General features: G+C 39.2%; 1 protein-coding gene across 4 annotated transcripts in view; it reads right to left on the bottom strand.

Annotated features, from left to right (window-relative positions):
• The window catches only part of EMCN (endomucin), a 128,060-nt gene that overhangs the window by 16,018 nt on the left and 88,042 nt on the right, over nucleotides 1-24,000 (bottom strand). For 2 of the 4 annotated variants that reach the window (XM_068975434.1, XM_068975435.1), the window contains 4 exons: nucleotides 8,137-8,229; nucleotides 7,641-7,694; nucleotides 5,448-5,543; nucleotides 928-952 (listed from right to left, as the gene is read on the bottom strand). In XM_068975434.1, coding sequence (XP_068831535.1) covers nucleotides 928-952; nucleotides 5,448-5,543; nucleotides 7,641-7,694; nucleotides 8,137-8,229 — 268 coding nt within the window. The remainder of the gene's footprint in view (nucleotides 1-927; nucleotides 953-5,447; nucleotides 5,544-7,640; nucleotides 7,695-8,136; nucleotides 8,230-24,000) is intronic. The other 2 variants (XM_068975436.1, XM_068975437.1) reach the window with 1 other exon arrangement.

Raw genomic sequence — 24,000 nt, 5'->3', positions numbered from 1 at the left:
CTGGAATCAAGTCAATAAATCCGTCATTCTGTTACAGTGATGATCATCAGATAAACTAAATGTCAAAATGGGTCACGTGAAACACTTGTCTCCGAGTCCATATTACACATGACTTCATTTCTAAATTGTGAGGGAGAAGACATAGAAGAGTTTCCAAACCTTTTAGACTGGTCTGAGTTCTGGGGACATTCATTTTCATGGGGTAGTGTCTGAACTGTCTATTTCAACAAGTTCCCACCTACCCCTTCTCTGCCCAGTTCCTCTCCTTGGACATCTCAAGAACCTATACTTTAAATTCGGAAGGCCAGGTGGTATAGGGACATTATTCTTAAAGTTCTCGACCCAGTGAATATACAAAAACACCCACAATTAAGCAGGCTACAAAGACAGGTCAACACAGAAAACACAGAATTTGGTTTTGACATTAAAATAGTGTGTCTCTTTGCCGCCTCTTGATGGTAGCACTTGGCTGGATTGCTAAGGACTGCTTTGTTTGTTTTAATAAAGACCAAGCAGGGTAACCATTTGCTGTTAAAGTAAAGCTACTCAGAGCTCTCTCAAGGTGTAGGCACGATTTTACCTGTGAGAAGCATATTGAAAATTTCTATGGGAAATCTATTTTAAAAATCTAGATATGTTTGTCTATGATTTTTTCCTCATGGCTGTATTCACTCCTCTATCTTCCTTTTCAACTTTTGATTTGCAATTTTACCACTTTATCCAAGCTTAAGAGGAATCTTCTCTTTTAATTGTTGGGATTTCTCTTTTGAATAGAGAAACCTCCCTGACAAATAGGTGGGCAAACCCCAGATATTGTACCTTCTACCCAAATGCTTTAAAAAACAAAAGTAAGAGTAGCGGATCAATGCTTTTCCTTATGTAAACAATAGAGCTTCCAGGAAAAAAAAATGATGCAAAGTTACTTACTGTTCATTTCCATTTTCCTGTGTGCCTAGAAGATGAGGAAATTGTCATTAGAATTGCTAACAGCTTGGCTACAAAAACCCTGAGACACCCACCACTTTCTATGCAAAGATGTTTCTAAAGCCAATTCTTAACTTTTTTAATCTCTCCCCCTATTCCTTGTCCCACTGATCATTTCCTCAGAGATGGTTACCACTCATTCCTCAGTCATGGCTAATATATTCACAGTCTAGTCTCAAATAGGCCAACTCTACTGAACTCAGTTCTGGACTGATTTTAACCTTATAGTTTCATACCACAATGTGGAATATTATCCATTATCACACACTCCACAAATACCAAAAACTGTCTCCATTTATTTCAGTATCTCTGAAAACAAATTAGCCTCAAAGTCTTGAATTACATTTTTAGAACTGAGAATTGATTTTTTGGCTTTCCTTTGTACATTGCTCTTTCTGGGGACCCAAATCTCCATATCTGTTGTGAGCCACGAGGCAGGTATTGCTTCTAATTGCATCTGAAGCCCAAAGATTCAGCCTCTCAAAAGTATCCTGAAAAACATCACTGAGGCTACTAACTGCGACTAATCTTCCACCCACTTTGCCAGGCTGGTCCACAAGCATTTGGTTAGAGTGTGAACACAGGATGATTCATTTTGCATAAGACCATAGCCTCTTTGGAGCAGGAGGTGCTGGTCAAAACTTGCATTAATCTATGGCCCATTAGTCAAAATAGTTAATGGAATTGCTTAAAGTCCTTGCTTTGTTCCTGATTTTGCTGTGATTTATTCCATGGCTACTGGTTCTTATCTCTTGGATTTCCTTTCACATCTAAGATAGCTCTGGTCATCAGGATATGCCTTTGAATACCATTCTCCTGACTTTGAGCATTATTGTCTTATAAAGACCTTGATTTCCACTCAAGTTTTGGCCACTTCTATTTCTGTCACTTTGGCTAAGATACTCCAACATATGCTGTTTACCAACTAGACCTAACCTCGTCTTTCTTACCATAAGCTAAGTGTTTTAACAATATTTTACAATTCCCACTATGACTGTTACATATGATATCACCTGTAATGCTCATAGCCTTGTTGCAGGATGAACAGATATTTTCTCATATGCTTGCTTTAATATTTTTCCTTATAAGACTGTAATATGGGTTCACTAGCAGATAGATGCACACCAGCAGATTACTTTATGCATATATCCCATTCTTAATAGGGTTAAAGTTCACACTACAGTCAGCATTATCCAGTTAAGTTTCAGTTCAGTTCAGTTCAGTTCAGTCACTCAGTTGTGTCCGACTCTTTGCAACCCCATGAATCACAGCACGCCAAGCCTCCCTGTCCATCACCAACTCCCGGAGTTCACCCAAACTCATGTGCATCGGTGATGCCATCCAGCCATCTCATCCTCGGTCATCCCCTTCTCCTCCTGACCCCAATCCCTCCCAGCATCACGGTCTTTTCCAAGGAGTCAGCTCTTTGCATGAGGTGGCCAAAGTATTGGAGTTTCAGCTTTAGTATCAGTCCTTCCAATGAACACCCAGGACTGATCTCCTTTAGGATGGAATGGTTGAGTTTAGTTTCATACAAAAACCTCTGATTCATGTTGGCTTCCAGAAAGTAGAGTGAGTTTACGAATTTTCTGAATTTAATGAAGTTTCACCCACATACTTGAAGAGTGATTAACTGCAGGTATTTTATGGTGCTAATTTAATGATAACAATGCTGTAAATTCTGTGTAGCTGACAACAATCAAATGGATTTGGCTAATTGTCCAACTGCCCAGTTTGGTTATGAACTACTGCCTGTCTTCAGAATAATTCCATAGTGGTAGGAATCTTACACGTTTTTTCCTAAATGATATGGTTCATCATCACCAACTTTTCAAATAATTTATTTACAAATCTCCCTATGCAAAGCAGTTTTTCAGTACACGGTATTTTTACAAATGCATTTAGTCCACAAATTTTTTTCCTATTCTATATACTCAGCACTCTCTGTTTTCCACTTGATTGGTTGATTTCCTGATTGGTGGTTTAGGAACTTAGAGAAATCAAACTGATTTATAAAAATGCTACTTCCCCTCTGGAAACTGAGTGAGGAAACATATTTCAGACATTATTAAGAAGTTTATTCACTTAACTCCCAAAGGGAAAGACATTGATTTGTTTTCTTCTTATTTTCCAGCAAGAGCTAAAATGAACACTGCTGTTTTCTTCTCATTACTTTCCCTTTGCACTATCATGCACAGGCGCCAAACTGTCCACACCCTGCAGGGTCAGGGATTGGCCTCAGGAACAGCATTCATTAGTGTCCTGGGGCACACTGTCCACAGGGTAAACAGAAATACCACATATAGACATAATACCACATATATACATATGTTTATATATAAACATATATACCACAGGGTATATATGTTATAAAACTGATTGATTTTTATTTTTTTTAACAGTATATGAGTGTTAAGTAGAGTTCTATTAGTGAACTATTTAGAGTTAAAGTGAGGAAAGGAAAGGTTTTATTTCACTAAAATTTACAAGATTCAGTAAGACTCTCTCTGCTCTTGTTATGCACAATGCAATGTGAGTCATATGTAGTTTGTAACTTGGAGGAGTTGTCTGATGCTATGGACTGAAAGTTTATGTCCCCCTAACGTTCTTATGTTAAATCTTGATGCCCGATATGATGGTATTAGGATGCTGGGTCTTTAGAAAGCAATTAGGTCATGAGGGAAGGGTCCTCAGGAAAGGCTTAGTGCCCTTGTAAAAAAGACCCAGAGAGTTCTCTTGCCCTTCTCCCACGTGAAGACACAGGCAGGTATAAAAACCAGGAAGAGTATGTTCATCAGACATCAAATCTGATGGTGCCTTGATTGAACTTAACCTCCAGAACTGTGAGAAATAAATTTTTGTTGTTTAAGTCATCTAGTCTACAGCATTTTTGTTACAACAGCCTAAACAGAATAAAATGTTTGGCTTGCAGAGGAAGTAGGCTTATACAGAAGTAACTACACTATAGTGTGATGAATAATATCATTAAATTCAATAGAGTCAAAACACTCTACTCTGCTTAAAGAGGTGAGATATTAAAAAATATAGATTAAATCTGCTTTTAAGGTAAATCCTAATGAATAAGATGGAGATTAGGTATACTATAAAAGTTAAGCAGTAGGCTGGACATTCTAGGAGAAGGAATAACGTGGATGAAGCAGAATACATGGCACTCCATTATATTAATACAACCAGGAAGGTGTCTGAAATGAGAAGACAAATTAAGGTAACATAGGCGAGTTCCTGGGAACTGAAAGGGGATTTAGACAAGCATCTAATGAAAAGAGTGCTCAAGTTCCTAGAACAGAAAAAAAGACTGAATAAAGATTGAAAGTAATTTGAATAAAATGGGGACTTTAGTTAATAATATATCAATTTTGGTTAATTGTGGCAATTATATCATATTAATATAAGATATTAATAATAAGGGTATTATTATTATTAAGGGAACCCTGTAACTATCTTCACAACTTTTCTGTAAACCTAAATCTATCCTTAAGTTTAAAAGTTTATTTTAAAAAACACTTTAAAATAAAATGCAATTAGGGGAACCATAAATATTCAAGAGGCAGGGAGGAGAAGATGAAACAGCAAAAAAGAGGAAAACAACCAGTGAAGATGTAAAAGAAGGCAGTGTCATTTTAAATGAAAGAAGCAAGACTTTTCATTGCTACTGGAGAGATTAAGGAGGATCACAAAGAATTGTGGAACTAGAATCCCTCTAAAAATGGCAATAGTGTTCAATCCGGAAGAACTGATTAAATTAGCAGAACACAACAGTCCTGGAAGACACTTTCATAGGAAGGAAGCTGTGCCTCCCAAGGGGGAAGTAAGACACAAAATACTCTTCTTGAAATTATGGGTCCCACAGGGAAATTATGGGTCCCAGTATTTCTCTTTATTCTGTTACATGGTAATGGAACAAGTCTTCCCTATAGCTAAGGCATGTCATTTTATGCCATCTTTAGTACCATACTCCCCAACCATCTACCTAGGGCTTTTTCGTGAAAAAGAATGTGCCCATATCCGATAACATCCGCCATTAGTGAAAGTGTTAGTCGCTCAGTCGTGTCCGACTCTTTGTGACCCTATGGACTGTAAGGCTGCCAGGCTCTTCTGTCCATGGAATTCTCCAGGCAAGAATAATGGAGTGGGTAGCCATTCCCTTCTCCAGTGGATCTTCCCGACCCAGGGATAGAACCCAGGTCTCTGGCATTGCAGGCAGATTTTTTTCTTACCATCTGAGCCACCAGGGAAGCCCCAACCTGCCATTAGTGGTTAATTCCTTACATTCACCAGCACTCAACTGATTCCTACCCTTTCTCTATTTCTGTGATCAACCAATATAGCATTTCGTTCCTGTGTAAATTTCCTCTCTCTCACTGAGTTTAAATTCAAGTTTAGGCTGAGCAAGCATATTCTCCTTTTAGGAAAACAAAATGAAACAAAACATGGTTACCTACCTGGGTCTGTCTTCCAGCACATTCGATACAAACCCACCAGAACGAAGACTGAAAGTGTTATTACAATCAAAGCAATAACCATCGGCAAAATAAAACCTAAAAAGTATCAGAGACATCGTCAGTTAGAGTGGGTACTGAATCTCACAACACATAGATTATTAACTGAGAAAAAGCATGCATGCCTCCTTTCTTCTTTAAACATCAGTCTATTAAAAACATTACATTTTAAGCAAAGAAGATATATCTGATTCATGGGTTATGCTTTAGTTGTTATTTCTGATGTACCCACTTGATGTCAGTCTTGTAGCCTTTCTGAAATAAAACTCTAAATCTAAGGAAGACTCTCTTGGTGACTGAAGGAATGAGGAAATGGGAGACTGACCACACAGACGATGTCCCTTAGAACCAGGCCCATATGCATGTTTTATATTCTTCACTACTTTGTAATGAAGCTACTGATGTATAGCTTGGATGAAGAGAGTCAAAAGCACAAACTTCTAATTAGAAGATAAAAAGTACTAGGGATACAATGAACAACTTGCTAAATATATTAATAATTAACACTGTTGTATGTTATATATTCACTATTGTATGTATGAATGTTCATTAGAAGGACTGATGCTGAAACTGAAGCTCCAATATTTTGGCCATCTGATGTGAAGAGCTGAAGTATTAGAAAAGACCCTGATGCTGGGAAAGAGTGAAGGCAGGAGGAGAAGGGGATGACAGAGGACGAGATGGTTGGATGGCATCACTAACTCAAAGAACATGAGTTTGAACAAGCTCTGAGAGATGGTGAAGGACAGGGAAGCCTGGCGTGCTGCAGTCCATGGGGTCACAAAGTGTTGGACACGACTAAATGACTGAAAAACAACAACAACAAATGTTATATATGAAAGTTAAGAGAGTAACAAAGTCTTGAGTTCTCATCACAATTTTTTTATATTTCTTTAATTTTATATCTATATGAGATGATAGATGTTTACTATTGTGATGTTTTATGATGTAAGTACAGTTTAAGCTTATACAGTGTTGTATGTCAATTGTATCTCGATAAAACTAAAAGAAAAAAAGATATATCTCTTACTGGTTCTATTGAAAATACTCTGGTCATAAAGCTGACTTCCTAAGAAAATCACAAATATCTTTCTGTAATAATATCTTAAGATTGGAACATAATTGAATATAAAAGGATATTACAGTGTAACAACGTGGTCTAAGAAATATGTGTGTATTTATGAATGTCTACTTGTGTGTATGGTGCTGCTGCAGTAGTAATTAGGGTGAGTTTTTCCTGTTCTTATTAAGAGAGGGGTAATGTGCCTTCTTTTCTGGCAGTGATTTCCCAGGTTGAAACAAGAGTGATGAAAGGAAAAAGCTGTAACAGGAATTTAAGTAGAGATACAGAAGTTACAGTTACTAGTCAGTTAGGTGTTCTCATCTACTTGAGTATGTAATGCTTATATTTATCAGGGGTTAAGAATAGCTCTCCAATTCATTGGTAGGGTGGGTTACACTTCACTGTTATGGTTAAATAATTGTTTTAAGTAGGTCTTGCTGGGTTCATATTAGATCTTGCATGCGATCACTAGTGCTTCCTGAAATGAAGACGCCATGACACAGCAGCTCCCTAAATGCAGTGCTGACTTCTTGAATGGGATAACTTTACCTAAACCTAAGATAATCTTTTTTCATCACAGCTGCATATATCTATTCATCTTATTCTTAATTTCCAAGGAAATTCATGAATATTCTCTCTATTCAGTGTTAGTATATACAGTATCTTATATTATATATATATGTGTGTGTGTGTGTGTTTGCTAAAATGGAACATTTCTTAAAAGGCTGTTTTTGACATTAAAATAAGGTTCTGTAAAGGTGAATTTTCATTTTTATGGAGATCTCTGCCTGTGCACTTTGGCTTATTTGAGGCTCACCCCATCAAGTCACCGTGACCTCTGGTGGTGATTGCTTGGCACTAAGGTAAGGAAAAAAAATGCTCAAAGTGTATTTATTAAAACAAGTTCAGTAGAAGAAAACTTTTGAAGCAGTTGTATGGGATTATAATGGGATTGCCGGTTAAGTAAAGTTGAGAAAAGGCTGTTTATAGTTGAATCCCTTCCCTTGCTGGTGACATTCAAACATTCTGCAGAACTACTTACTGCATTGAATGAAGATATATGTGTTACTCACTGGAATAAGAGGGGCTGGTTGTAGAAGTGCTTGCATTTTTTGCATTCTCAAGGCCTATTATTTTAAGAAAAAAAAAATGTCACCTTAGGTTAATGTGTGCCAGTCCTCATAAGCCTTCCCTCACCTCCCCACTCTCTATTTAGGTAGCCTCTGTGATGGATAGGTATGAAGCTTCGAGTGAAAACATTTTAAGTCATTCTGAAAGAGTCCTGTGTTATGACTCGAGATTGGTAGAGAGTTAATGTATACAGTCTAAAGAGTTTGGACACAAGCACATACCCGTCAAACCATCCCCACAATCAAGGTAACAGACATAGCCATCACCTCCAAAAGTCTCCTCATGTCCCCTCCCTTTCTGAGAATGTGCAGTCTGTCTTTCTATATCAGTTATATCTCAGAAGTCTGGTGTTTTTTTTTTCTTTTAAATTGGTGACATTTTCTTGGTGAGGAGTAGTCAAGCAAAGCAAGCTTCCACTCATGCACACAGAATTCATACCTTGAGACGGGGAGATGTTTTCTGGAGTTGTAACTGATATTGAGGATAATGTAGTGGTTCTGAAAGATGATGCTTCTGGTGGTGAAGTGTTAACTGTAGGAAAACAATAAACCTAGAGTCAGAGTCAGATGATAGTATTTACTTTTCTTTCTGGATTTCTTTGAAGATTCAAAACGTTTGCGTTTCGGATGATCTGTAAAAACCGTTTATCACTGAATAATGGGATACATACAACTGTACATTAAGTCATGTGTTCCTCTTGTAACACAGGAGGTGTTAGTATTATCTCTTCAAGAACTGGCCAAAAATAAAACTTGAACAAGTGTTTCATTTTAGGCTATAGCTCATATCACCTACTGTAAGAGGTGTAAGTCTCTTGAAAAGTGAAAGGTGAAAGTTAGTCACACGGTTGTGTCCGACTCTTTGCGATCCCATGAACTGAGCCCACCAGGCTCCTCCGTCTATGGAATTCTCCAAGCAAGAGTACTGGAGTGGGTTGCCATTTCCTTCTCCAGGGGATCTTCCCGACCCAGGAATCAAACCTGATCTCCTGCATCACAGGCAGATTCTTTACCATCTGAGCTACTGCTACTGCTGTTGCTAAGTCTGAGCTACTAGGGAAGCCTTTAGTCGTGTCCAACTCTTTGTGACCCTATGGACTGTAGCCCACCAGGTTCCCTTGTCCATGGAATTCTCTAGGCAAGATACAGGCTACTGGAGTAGGTTGCCCATTTCCTTCTCCAGGGTTTCTTCCTGACCAGGGAATCAAATCCCAGTCTCCTGCATTGCAGGCAGACTGTTTACTGTCTGAGCCAACAGGGGATGGAATGCAAATCAATGCAAAAGCATTCATCACATTTTAGATATTACAACTTTGAGTGATACTGATTTTTATATTATTATTATAAATACTTAAACTGGACAGAAATGCAGTTTATAGTGTTCTTTAGTGGTCAAAGAGAAAGACTGCAATGGAGGCTTTGACTGGAAGAACTGGGGAAAATTGATGGAAGATCCCTTCATTTTTATCTTGAAAGTGCAGCAGTGATTTATACTTGTTTGGTTTCTCCAGAGCAACTGCTGCTTGGATGCATGTCCACTGCTCTTTTTTTCCATGGAAAATGTTATTTTTAGATTGTCATTATTTATTGGCTTAGGTGAATATCTTCCATCTTTCATCAGAATGACTCAAACAAAAAAATAATAAATAAAAATGTATTATTCCAAATTCATAAATCTCAAAAAATTTCAAGGAAATATAGATAATTAAATGTTTTCTAAGTGTACAGCATTTATTCTCATGAACCTATAATAAAATGTAATTTGTATCTGGAAAAGATTTTGAAAAATCATTCTATTTTTCTTCAGGTATGAAGTAGTATCTTTTAATCACACCCGTTTGCCTTGTCTCTATAGTGCATTGCAAGTTCCTGGAGTGTGCAGGCCATCATTCCCACCATTCACATAAAGTTTTGACTACAGCGGGTGTGCAATAAAGTATAACTGACTCCTTAGATGATGTAAGAGTCATCTCTTATAATTATGGCCTCTTAGGAATATGAAGGTCATGTACAAGTACATAAAAGAAATAGATGTTGCCTGTGACTGCCTGGGATCTTTCTCTCTTTGCCACCCACAGCCCAGCACGCACCGCATGCTTATGCGTTTCTGACATCCGTGGGGGAAGAAAAATGTTAAGAGTCTGTACAGTTCTTTCTATGCAAGAGATCTGTGGGAGGAAGCTAGATATATGCCCATAAGAACAAAGAAAAATGTCAGGCTATGCACTGAGCAGGCAGAAAAAGGAATTTTAAAGATAAGGGTAGGAACTAGCTGAAAGCTTGGTACTTAGCTGCTTTTACCAGTGTCAAGTGTTCTAGTAAAGATGAATGCTCTTTCGGTTGTGTTGGTAGAGAATAAGATAGCTGATTAAATAACCAAAGGCATTAATCCTCCTGGGATTTCCCAAGGGTTAATTTTCAACACTCCACATTCTACCTTATTATCTTCTCATAGGCAGGCTAAGTGGTGGCTACACTTCTGAGTATAATCTATCTGGATCAGATGAAACTCCAAGCTTTTCTACTTAAAATGTATTGACTATCCAGTGCTGTTATTGCTAATGATCCACAGGTGGGCAACAGGATTAACCCCTTTAAAAAAATACTTATTTATTTGGCACATGGCACAGCGGCTCAGTAGTTGCCCCACTCTGTGGCATGTGGGATTTTAGTTGGCAAACCAGGGATTAAACCTGAATCCCGTGCATTGGAAGGCAGATTTGTAACCACTAGACCAACACAGAAGTCCCTAGAATTAATTATTTTTTAAAGGGGATATGGCTCCTTGAATAAATATTTAATTTTTTTCTTATAACGACTACCTTTAGTTAAAAAATCAACACACACACACACATACACACACACTTCACCTCTATTACATTGAATGCCTTCTTGTGTTTTCTAAACTCTTTTACTTCATTTTAAAAAATATTAGTCATGACCCACTTAAAGGGAATTAACTTATAATTTGAGAAACCCCGTCCATTAGCATGAACACACTGATAAAATGACAGGTCTTGGCTGAATTCATAAATTGTCAGTTTAATGTGATTCTTTCTGCAATTAACATGGAGGGAGCCATGATACGTGCAGAGCTGATGACTTCTGAGGATCTCATTGAGACTCCTATTATCCCATGTTACTCCTAAAGCATTATCAGCACAGGAGGTACAAGAGAGGAGCAGTGGATGGCTGAGAGCATGATTCTGAAACTGGGCCCCGGGCTCAGATGTGACTTGAGCACTTACTTGCTGTGGAATCTTAGGCAAGGCACTTCAACTCTGTCTGAGTTTCCACATCTAAGTTGTTTAGAGCAGACATCCTGGAATGTGAAGTCAAGTGGGCCTTAGAAAGCACCACTACGAACAAAGCTAGTGGAGGTGATGGAATTCCAGTTGAGCTGTTTCAAATCCTGAAAGATGATGCTGTGAAAGTGCTTCACTCAATATGCCAGCAAATTTGGAAAACTCAGCAGTGGTCACAGGACTGGAAAAGGTCAGTTTTCATTCCAATCCCAAAGAAAGGCAATGACAAAGAATCCTCAAACTACCACACAATAGCACTCATCTCACACGCTAGTAAAGTAATGCTCAAAATTCTCCAAGCCAGGCAGGCTTCAGCAATACGTGAACCATGAACTTCCAGATGTTCAAGCTGGTTTTAGGAAAGGCAGAGGAACCAGAGATCAAATTTCTAACATCCGCTGGATCATGGAAAAAGCAAGAGAGTTCCAGAAAAACATCTATTTCTGCTTTATTGACTATGCCATAGGCTTTGACTGTGTGGATCACAATAAACTGTGGAAAATTCTGAAAGAGATGGGAATCCCAGACCACCTGACCTGCCTCTTAAGAAACATCTATGCAGGTTAGGAAGCAACAGTTAGAACTGGACATGGAACAACAGACTGGTTCCAAATAGGAAAAGGAGTACGTCAAGGCTGTATATTGTCACCCTGCTTATTTAACTTCTATGCAGAGTACATCATGAGAAAGGCTGGGCTGGAAGAAACACAAGCTGGAATCAAGATTGCTGGGAGAAATATCAATAACCTCAGATATGCAGATGACACCACCCTTATGGCAGAAAGTGAAGAGGAACTAAAAAATCTCTTGATGGAAATGAAAGAGGAGAGCGAAAAAGTTGGCTTAAAGCTCAACATTCAGAAAACGAAGATCATCCGGTCCCATCACTTCATGGGAAATAGATGGGGAAACAGTGGAAACAGCGTCAGACTTTATTTTTCTGAGCTCCAAAATCACTGTAGATGGTGATTGCAGCCATGAAATTAAAAGACGCTGACTCCTTGGAAGAAAAGTTATGACCAACCTAGATAGCATATTCAAAAGCAGAGACATTACTTTGCCAACAAACGTCCATATAGTCAAGGCTATGGTTTTTCCAGTGGTCATGTATGAGTGTGAGAGTTGGACTGTGAAGAAGGCTGAGCACCAAAAAACTGATGCTTTTGGACTGTGGTGTTGGAGAAGACTCTTGAGAGTCCCTTGGACTGCAAGGAGATCCAACCTGTCCATTCTGAAGGAGATCAGTCCTGGGTTTTCTTAGGAAGGACTGATGCTAAAGCTGAAACTCCAATACTTTGGCCACCTCATGCAGAGTTAACTCACTGGAAAAGTCTCTGATGCTGGGAGGGATTGGAGGCAGGAGGAGAAGGGGACAACAGAGGATGAGATGGCTGAATGGCATCACTGACTCAATGGACATGAGTTTGAGTGAATTCCAGGAGATGGTGCTGGACAGGGAGGCCTGGCATGCTGTGATTCATGGGGTCGCAAAGAGTCGGACACGACTGAGGGACAACTGAACTGAATGAAGTGAAAAAATATAAAATTTAAAAATACATTTACTCTAATCTTGCATTTGATAAAATATCAGTATTAGTAATAAATGTTACCAAAGAATCTAAAAATATTCAAGAAGATATATCAAATTGTTAAAAATAATTCTGAGAATAATTGATAACATTTATGGAATATTTTAACTGTCTACAATATTATATACTTCTCTAAAGCTAGATTATTTTAAAAATATTTACTATGAGCATGTGCTATTTCTGTGATCAGAAAAATTAATAATAAAACTGGATTTCAAAATAAAAACATGGTGATTATAATTTTTCTTCATCATAGTGTTGTGAAAATTAATTGAATAAAAATAAATTAAAATTCTTTAGAAGTGTTGATACTAATATGTTTATTATATATATAATTATTAAAGAAGTGTACTATACATGTTAATTTACATTATATTAATATATTAGTTTATGAAAGTGAAAGTGTTAATCGTTCAGTGGTGTCTGACTCTTTGCAACCCCATGGATTATAGCCAATCAGTCTCCTTTGTCCATGGAATTCTCCAGGCAAGAATACTGGAGGGGGTTACCATTCTCTTCTCCAGGATATCTTCCCAACCCAGGGATCAAACATGGGGTTCTCCATTAGCAGGCAGATTCTTTACCATCTGAGCCACCAGGGAAGCCCATATTATTTTATAACAATATAATAATATTTATAGTATAAGTACAATTGTTATATTGTGATTAGGCACCTAGAGAGTTGTGTCTTTCAACCAAAGTCAATTTATCTAATTTTCTCAGATTTTCTAAGTATAAAGGTATGTGACTCTGCAGACACTTGTGTGTGGTGCTCTTAGATGATATAAATTTGCTCTTAGACATTTACTTTTGTTGACTGTATTCAATATCAAATTATTGATATGTTATGACTTAAATTTAGTTTGCAAACTTCAAGCTAGAACTTGGAGCAGGCTGTTTGAGGCAGAGACCCTTGGAACAAACTCTGTTGTAATAGAGACCTGCAGAGTCAAGTCTATTGTAATAATGCATATCCAAATTTACCCTATTGGCATCTGATAGTGGTACACATTTGGCTCTTGCCAGGTGGCACTAGTGGTAAAGAACCAGTCTGACAATGCAGGAGACAAAGAGATGCAGGTTCACTCCCTGGGTTGGGAAGCTCCTCTGGAGGACAGCATGGCAATTCACGCTAGTATTCTTGTCTGGAGAATCTCATGGCCAGAGAAGCCTGGCAGGCTACAGTCCATATGGTTGCAAAGAGCTGGACACAAGTGAAGTGACTTATTAGATAAATTATGGAAAGCTTTTAAGACAGGAGATCTTATTGCTGTACCAGGGCACTCTGGTGACTATGAGAATGCGCGTCATCAAAGGTGAACAACCGATAGTGTAAATTTTGACTGAGGATCTCCACTTGCTCTCTGAATTCCATCCTTGTGTTTTTACTGGTTTAATACTTCATGCAGGCAGCTCCCAGCCAATGATTGAGCCTGGCAAGGATACGAAAGCAGTCCTCCCCCTGGGAACTGTGGACATCTCTGAGGAGGGACTTGAGCTGGAGGAGTCCCTTATGGCTTTCTTGAACTTTTGACTTTAGTTAAGTAATGATACATATTGGCAATGGCACCCCACTCCAGTACTCTTGCCTGGAAAATCCCATGGATGGAGGAGCCTGGTAGGCTACAGTCCACGAGGTCGCTAAGAGTTGGACACGACTGAGCGACTTCACTTTCACTTTTCACTTTCATGCATTGGAGAAGGAAATGGCAACCCACTCCAGTGTTCTTGCCTGGAGAATTCCAGAGATGGAGGAGCCTGGTAGGAGGCAGTCTATGGGGTTGCACAGAGTCGGACACGACTGAAGCAACTTAGCAGCAGCAATGATGTATAGCATAAGATGAATAGAAATAAGAAATCAAAGCAATGGCAAATGGAAGAAACAAATAAGCTCCTTCTAAGAGTTAATACCAAGCATCAATACGGTTGCTGATGTTGGCTGTAATAATTGATTCTGAGCATCCTGACATTTAGGGAAGGAGAGCATGGTTTACTCTAGGCTTTTGTTATCAGAGTGGAATATGATCTATTATATAAGTAAGCAGCGCATCAGCAGTTCAGTCAATAAATGCTGTGAGTATAGTTGGTCCCACCCTGTGCTTTGAGAGGCAATATGCTGATAGGATCCCTGAGGACGCTTTTATTTTTTTAATGTTTTTCCTCTAATTTCATTTATTTATGTTGACATATGTTTAACTTACAATGTTGTCTTAGTCTCAAATGTACAGCACAGTGATTCAGTCATACACACACACATACAAATATTATATATTCTTTTTCAGATTCTTTCCTATTATGGGTCATTGCAAGATATTGTATTTAGTTCCCTGTGTTACACAGTAGGTCTTTGTTGTTTACCTATTTTATATATAGTACTGTCCAACCAGTCCATTCTGAAGGAGACCAGCCCTGGGATTTCTTTGGAAGGAATGATGCTAAAGCTGAAACTCCAGTACTTTGGCCACCTCATGCAAAGAGTTGACTCATTAGAAAAGACTCTGATGCTGGGAGGGATTGGGGGCAGGAGGAGAAGGGGACGACAGAGGATGAGATGGCTGGATGGCATCCCTGACTCGATGGACGTGAGTCTGAGTGAACTCCGGGAATTGGCGATGGACAGGGAGGCCTGGCGTGCTGCGATTCATGGGGTCGCAAAGAGTCGGACACGACTGAGCGACTGAACTGAACTGAACTGAACTGAGTGTGCACATGTCAATCCTAAATTTCTAACTTACCTCTCCCCACACCCTTCATTAGTCCCTTTGGTAACCATAGGCTTGCTTCCTACATCTGTGACTCTACTTCTGTTCTGCAGATAAGTTCGTTTGTATGGTGGTTTTCTTTTTTTAGATTCTATATATACATCATATCATATATTTGTCTCTTTCTATCTGACTTACTTCACATAATATGATAATCCTTAGGCCCATCCATGTTGTGGCAAATGACATTATTTCATTTGTTTTTATCGTTGAGTAATATTCTATTGTATATACAGCACATCTTCTGGAGCAAGCACTTCTTATACTGAAGAGCCTGACTTACTTTAAAAGAATAAAAACATAAGCAAAGCTAAGTTTTTTAGAGATGGGAAATGTGTCTGCAACTATATCATTAATTAGCATTTTAATAAGTTAGGATTTTGATGCCAAGAGTAGTAAGTAAAATTGGTGTGTGGATCTAGAGTCAGACATCTGGGAATGTGAAGTCAAGTGGGCCTTAGAAAGCATCACTACGAACAAAACTAGTGGAGGTGATGGAATTCCAGTTGAGCTGTTTCAAATCCTGAAAGATGATGCTGTGAAAGTGCTGCACTCAATATGCCAGCAAATTTGGAAAACTCAGCAGTGGCCACAGGAATGGAAAAGGTCAGTTTTCATTCCAATCCCAAAGAAAGGCAATGCCAAAGAATGCTCAAACTACTGCACAATTGCACTCATCTCACATGCTAGTAAAGTAATGCTCAAAATTCTCCAAGCCAGGCTTCAGCAATACATGAACTGTGAATTCCCTGATGTTCAAGCTGGTTTTAGAAAAGGCAGAAGAACCAGAGATCAAATTGTCAACATCCGCTGGATCATGGAAAAAGCAAGAAAATTCCAGAGAAACATCTATTTCTGCTTTTTTGACTAGGCCAAAGCCTTTGACTGTTTGGATCACAATAAACTGTGGAAAATTCTGAGAGATGGAATACCACACCACCTAACCTGCCTCTTGAGAAATCTGTATGCAGGTCAGGAAGCAACAGCTAGAACTGGACATGGAATAACAGACTGGTTCCAAATAGGAAAAGGAGAACGTCAAGGCTGTATATTGTCACCCTGTTTATTTAACTTCTATGCAGAGTACATCATGAGAAATGCTGGACTGGAAGAAACACAAGTTGGAATCAAGATTGCTGGGAGAAATATCAATAACCTCAGATATGCAGATGACACCACCCTTATGGCAGAAAGTGAAGAGGAACTAAAAAGCCTCTTGATGAAAGTGAAAGAGGAGAGTGAAAAAGTTGGCTTAAAGCTCAACATTCAGAAAACGAAGATCATGGCATCCGGTCCCATCACTTCATGGGAAATAGATGGGGAAACAGTAGAAATAGTGTCAGACTTTATTTTTTGGGGCTCCAAAATCACTGCAGATGGTGACTTCAGCCATGAAATTAAAAGACTCTTACTCCTTTGAAGAAAAGTTATGACCAACCTAGATAGTATATTCAAAAGCAGAGACATTACTTTGCCGACTAAGGTCTACCTAGTCAAGGCTATGGTTTTTCCTGTGGTCATGTATGGATGTGAGAGTTGGACTGTGAAGAAGGCTGAGTGCCAAAGAATTGATGCTTTTGAACTGTGGTGTTGGAGAAGACTCTTGCGAGTCCCTTGGACTGCAAGGAAATCCAACCAGTCCATTCTGAAGGAGATCAACCCTGGGATTTCTTTGGATGGAATGATGCTAAAGCTGAAGCTCCAGTACTTTGGCCACCTCATGAGAAGAGTTGACTCATTGGAAAAGACTCTGATGCTGGGAGGGATTGGGGGCAGGAGGAGAAGGGGACGACCGAGGATGAGATGGCTGGATGGCATCACGGACTCGATGGACATGAGTCTGAGTGAACTCCAGGAGATGATGATGAACAGGGAGGCCTGGCGTGCTGCGATTCATGGGGTCACAAAGAGTCGGACACGACTGAGCGACTGAACTGAACTGAACTGAACTATGTTAAATTTTGATATCAGAGTTAAACTATCTTCACAAAACACAGATTTCTTCTATTCTTCTATTGATTCTCTGAAATCATGTTACTTTTGTAGTCAGCTATTCCTTTACCGGCATAGCCTGTATGTAATTTTCAGAAGTAACTCTTTCCCTCAACCCTAAGGTGACTTTTAGCTTTAAGACTTTAGAGTCTTTTTTTTTTTTTTTATCAGGGTTCCTTTTAAGCCAGAGTTTGTACTTGCTAATCTGCATTTTCGGGCTTCCCTGGTGGCTCAGAGGTTAAAGCATCTGCTTGCAATGTTGGAGACCTGGGTTCGATCTTTGGGTTGGGAAGATTCCCCTGGAGAAGGAAACGGCAACCCACTCCAGTATTCTTGCCTAGAGAATCCCATGGACGGAGGAACCTGGTGGGCTACAGTCCACGGGGTCGCAAAGAGTCAGACATGAATGAGCAACTTCACTTTCACTTTCACTTTCACTAATCTGCATTTTCACCCTTAATGGAACATCCCATGTACTCAATGGGCAAAATATTTAAAAGAAACTTTCCTGCGTTCACATGATAAAAATTAATTTTTTCTCTCATCAGACCTTAACATTCTGACCTACTTGTACTCTTTAAGCTATGCAAAAACAATTTATCTCAAATTTCTTTCACTTTGCTTTGGGTCATCAGCATGACTAACCAGAGGTAATAGCACCCTCTAACCCAATAGTAACCATGACTAGAGATTTGTTTACTTTAAGTAACCGTAGAAATATATATAGAAGGAAGACGTATTTTTCTTTTGTGATTTAATATAGTTATTATATTCCAGAAAATTATATACATATGCAAAGAATAAATGGGGCACCATGCTAATTGCTTCCATACACACTAACTTACCTTATTCTTAAACATTTTTATTCTGTACTGTAAACAATGGAGATACTGTGGCTCACAGAGATGAGGTAACACCTCTGAGAAGAAGTGGAAGAGCTAAAACATAAGGCAAGCATGACTCAAAACCCTTTCCATTTCCTTTTCATAAAGCCATGCAACCAAGAGATTTTCAGTTAGTTGAGTTCATCTTTTACTTGCTAATGGCATCATTAGCAATGAGATAAGTGAAATTTTTTGCAGCATTCTGAAAGTTTTAGAATGTTCTCATGTCTCTCCCCAAATATATACATCGTCTTACCTTAAATTCACAATTTGGATAATATGACCCGAAAACATCGAGAAGCTTTTTAATATATAACTAGGAAGTCAAGAATACCTGGAGTAACAGGTAAATTTGGCCGTGGAGTACAGAATGAAGCAGGGCAAAAGCTAATAGAGTATTGCCAAGAAAATGCACTGGTCAGAGCAAACACCCTCTTCCAACAACACAAGAGAAGACTCTACACATGGACATCACCAGATGGTCAACACCAAAATCAGACTGATTATATTCTTTGCAGCCAAAGATGGAGAAGCTCTATATAGCAGCAAAAACAAGACCCAGAACTGACTGTGGCTCAGATCATGAACTCTTTATTGCCAAATTCAGCCTTAAATTGAAGAAAGTAGGGAAAACCACTAGACCATTCAGGTATGACCTAAGTCAAATCCCTTACGATTATACAGTGGAAGTGAGAAATAGATTTAAGGGACTAGATCTGATAAACAGAGTGCCTGACGAACTGTGGATGGAGGTTTGTGACATTGTACAGGAGACAGGGATCAAGACCATCCCCAAGAAAATGAAGTGCAAAAAAGAAAAATGGCTGTCTGAGAAGGCCTTACAAATACCTGTGAAAAGAAGGGAAGTGAAAAGCAAAAGAGAAAAGTAAAGATATACCCACTTGAATGCAGAGTTCCAAAGAAGAACAAGGAGAGATAAAAAACCCTTCCTCAGTGATCAGTGCAAAGAAATAGAGGAAAACAATAGAATGGGAAAGACTAGAGATCTCTTCAAGAAAATTAGAGATACCAAGGGAACATTTCATACAAAGATGGGCTCAATAAAGACAGAAATGGTATGGACTTAACAGAAGCAGAAGATATTAAGAAGAGGTGGCAAGAATACACAGAAGAACTGTACAAAAAAGATCTTCACGACCCAGATGATCACGGTGGTGTGATCACTCACCTAGAGCCAGACACCCTGGATTGTGAAGTCAAGTGGGCCTGAGGAAGCATCATTATGAACAAAACTAGTGGAGGTGACGGAATTATAGTGGCACTATTTCAAATCCTAAAAGATGATGCTGTGAAAGTGCAGCACTCAATATGCCAGCAAATTTGGAAAACACAGCTATGGCCACAGCACTGGAAAAGGTCAGTTTTTATTCCAATCCCAAAGAAAGGCAATGCCAAAGAATGCTCAAACTACTGCACAATTGCACTCATTTCACATGCTAGCAAAGTAATGCTCAAAATTTTCGAGCCAGGCTTCAACAGTATGTGAACCATGAAATTCCAGATGTTCAAGCTGGTTTTAGAAAAGGCAGAGGGACCAAAGATCAAATTGCCAACATCCATTGAATCACTGAAAAAACAAGAGAGTTCCAGAAAAATATTTACTTCTGCTTTACTGACTATGCCAAAGCCTTTGACTGTGTGGATCACAACAAACTGTGGAATATTCTCCAAGAGATGGAAATAACAGACCACCTGGCTTGCCTCTTGAGAAACCTGCATGCAGGTCCGGAAGCAACAGTTAGAATTGGACGTGGAACAACAGACCTGTTCCAAATCAGTAAAGGAGTACATCAAGGCTGTATATTGTCACCCTGCTTGTTTAACTTATATGCAGAGTACATCATGAGAAATGCTGGGCTGGATGATCACAAGCTGGAATCAAGATTGCCTGTAGAAATATCAATAACCTCAGATACACAGATGACACCACCCTTATGACAGAAAGTGAAGAACTAAAGAGAGTCTAGATGAAAGTTAAAGAGGAGAGTGAAAAGATTGGCTTAAAGCTCAACATTCAGAAAACTAAGATCATGGCATCTGGTCCCATCACTTCATGGCAAATAGATGGGGAAACAATGGAAACAGTGACAGACTATTTTGGGGGACTTCAAAACCACTGCAGATGATGACTGCAGCCATGAAATTAAAAAGATGCTTGCTCCTTGGAAGAAAAACTATGACCAACCTAGACAGCATATTATAAAGCAGAGACATTACTTTGCCACAAAAGTCCATCTAGTCAATGCTACGGTTTTTCCAGTAGTGATGCATGGATGTGAGAGTTGGACTATAAAGCTGAGCACCGCAGAATTGATGCTTTTGAACTGTGGTGTTGGAGAAGACTCTTGAGAGTCCCTTGGACTGGAAGGAGATCCAACCAGTCCGTCCTAAAGGAAATCAGTCCTGAATATTCACTGGAAGGAAGGACTGATGTTGAAACTGAAACTCAATAATTTGGCCACCTAATGTGAAGAACTGACTCATTTTAAAAGACTCCAATGCTGGGAAAAATTGAAGGCAGGAGGAGAAGGGGACAACAAAGGATAAGATGGTTGGATGGCATCACCGACTCAATGGACATGAGTTTGAGGAAGCTCTGGGAGTTGGTGATGGACAGGGAAGCCTGGCATGCTGCAGTCCGTGGTGTCACAAAAAGTTGGACACAACTGAGTGACTGAACTGAACTGAACAGAACTGATGGGACACTATGTGCCATGCATTGTTCTAAGGCTTCATACTCACTACTGTATTAATAAATTTATCATTTCATATAATGGAAGCTAAAGCCCAGAGAGCTTAAATAATTTGCCCAAAGTCACACAGAGCCAGGGTTTGAATGTAGACTCTAGACTCTGGTCTGTCAACCACGACTCTATGCTGCCTAAGCTGCTGCCGCTCAGTAACAATGAGTTATAAGCGCATCTTTATTTTTGCTACATGAAATATCACCTATTTCCATTTATTCACCAGTCAAAAGGTTTCTTTATACCAAGAGAAACTAAACCTCTCTTTCTTCAGTGGCCAGACCAGACTCTGCACAAACATACAAGGAGACAGAGAGAATTCTTCCTGATATATTAAAAGCGAGCACATTGTAGAGTTTACTGGAGGAGCTCACATCCTTAGCAATATTGTTGAAATGTGTTTGTTCTTTGAGTTGAGATTGAGGTTTTTGTTGTTTGTTTTTCAGCTATGCTGGGTTTTCCTTGCTGCTCTCAGACTTCCTCTAGTTGCGGTGAGAGGAGGATAATCTTTGTTGTGATGCAGAGGCTTCTGATAGAGGTGGCTTCTGATAGAGGTGGCTTCTGATAGAGGTGGCTTCTCTTGTTGCAGAGCCCAGGCTCCAGGTGCAGGCTTCCAGAGTCGTGGCTCATGGGCTCCAGAGCTCAGGCTCAGTGGTTGTGGCATATGGGATTTAGTTCCTTCATAGTATGTGGAATCTTCCAGGACCAGGGATCAAACCTGTGCCCCTGCTTTGGCAAGTGGGTTCTTATTCACTGCGCCACCAGGGAAGTCCAAGATTGTGTTTTTATGACCGTTCAGTGTAGACTACAGAGTCTCAAGAACAGGGTTGAGCGCTTCTCAGAGACTTATCAGATCCTTGAACCAGAGGAGAAACCACTTAGCCATACCTAGATTTATAGGTTCATATAATTTCCCAAGTGGAAGCTTATGCCAGGCCCTAAGCTAATTTCTATTTCTCATTCCATAACTGAGTTATTTTCTTCTCAACTAATTTCTAAACATCACAAAATTTCCAAGTTACTAAAACAACTCAGAATATCATTTGCTATGGCTATATTTCTAGTTTGAGTACATTCTAACTGAACAATAGTATCAAGATTCTGTCATTCAAAGTTAGAATATTCAGGTAAGTAATCGTCTGTATAAAATAGTTCGTGTTTCACATTATATGAATTTGCCAGTAACCAACTCCAGGCATTGCATAAGATGTCAAGTACAATGAATGAACCACGACAGAGAATCCTCCTTTCCAAAGGCCAGTAGTCAGTTTTGATGGCAGTTGTCTGTACTAGCTTCTGATTTTCAATAAAAAAGTTAATGTCTAAAAAACAACTGAGGTCCTGAAACACAGTTGAGAAACTAAAGATGTGTACAAGATTTTTCACAAGCTGTGCTGGTCACAATGAGAATGCTGTGATGATTAATTTTTTGTGTTGACTTGGCTATGGGGTTCTCAGATATTTGATATGGTTGTTCAGTGACAAAGTTGTGCCTGACTCTTTGTGACCCCATTGACTGTAGCCCAGCAGGCTCCTCTGTCCATGGAACTTCCCAGGCAAGAATACTGGAGCGGGTTGCCATTTCCTTCTCCAGGGGATTTTTCCCAACCCAAGGATTGAACCTGCCTCTCAGGTATTGGTCAAGCATTATTCTGGGTGTGCCTGTGAATGTGTTTTTGGATGAGATTAGTATTCAAATCAGTAGATGAGTGAAATATATTACCTCCATTAGGGTGGCTCTCATCCAATCAGTTGAAGGCCTGTATGGGGTCGCAAAGAGGTGGACATGACTGAGCATGCATGCACACACAAACAGAAAGGCTCCCTGGAGTAAGAAGGAATTCTTTCTGCCTGATTGCCTTGAGCTGGGATATCAATGTTTCCATGCCTATGAACTGAGCCACTGCTTGGATCTTGAGCTTTCCAGCTTTCAGCCTGGAACTTGCACCATCTGCTCTTCTGGTCTCAGCACTTTGGACTGGGACTAGAACTGCACCATGCACTCTCCCCGCTTCTGGGCCTTGTTTGCCGGCTGAGGTCTTGGGACTTCTCCGACTCTGTAATGCGTTGAGCCAATTCTTTATAATACATCTCTCTAGAGATTTCCATATGTTTATATAAATACATATTTATATATGTATATTCTCTTTGTTCTGCTTCTCTGGAAAACCTGGACAAATATAGTTGTATTTTCAGGAAATTATAGGCAAATGGTTTATTCCTTTCCCAATATATTGAGGCATATTGGTCCATTTTTCTTCGAGCTGAGATCTCTTACAAAGAAATCAAGAGGTTAATTTTCAAGGACAAGTTATTAGCTCTGCCTGTCTGTGGGAAAATGATAAGGCTAAACAAAAGTGAATTCTATTATTGCTTTAAATTATTGTAATAGCCACATAATGTCTGCATATATCTCTAGGGAATAAACAGTCTTTCATCACTTTTTAGTGGGTCTTTCCATATCCTCGTTAGCTCTGAACTCAGAGCTAAAAATCAAGTAGGCACAAAAATCTGGCAGCTAGACCACTTTTTTCATGAACCTGTTTCTCATTTTCTTAAACTGCTTTTATCTCACCCAGTATATGATACAGATAAAGGGAAAAAAATTCTTTTCCTCCTCTGATCCTAATATAATGTTATCTGAGGCTTATCAATGACACATCACTTTATACCTATATGACTGCTGGAGTTATTATAGTTATTTATTATATCGACTAGTCTTTAGTAACCCTTCATGGCAGGCTCCATGTATCACTCAAAATCTTAGCTAGTGCTATATGTGATGGAACAGAACAAAGATTGAATGCCTCGGTTAGCAGTGATTGGTTGAATATATCCTTCTGTATATTTAGCAGGGGATTATACTAAACTTGGAATCTTACCAGGTATGTTACAGTGGGCAGTTGAAATTTTACTCTCCCACATGTTTTAGATATTGGGTGTGAATTCTTCTTCACGCCTAGCATTACTGAACACAGCTGTCCATTCATGCAACCTTTGCTCTAT

Source organism: Capricornis sumatraensis, chromosome 7, assembly GCF_032405125.1.
Source record: "Capricornis sumatraensis isolate serow.1 chromosome 7, serow.2, whole genome shotgun sequence".
Lineage (NCBI taxonomy): Eukaryota > Metazoa > Chordata > Mammalia > Artiodactyla > Bovidae > Capricornis > Capricornis sumatraensis.
Note: the sequence above shows the minus strand (reverse complement) of the source record. Positions and strands in the feature narration are given on the sequence as shown.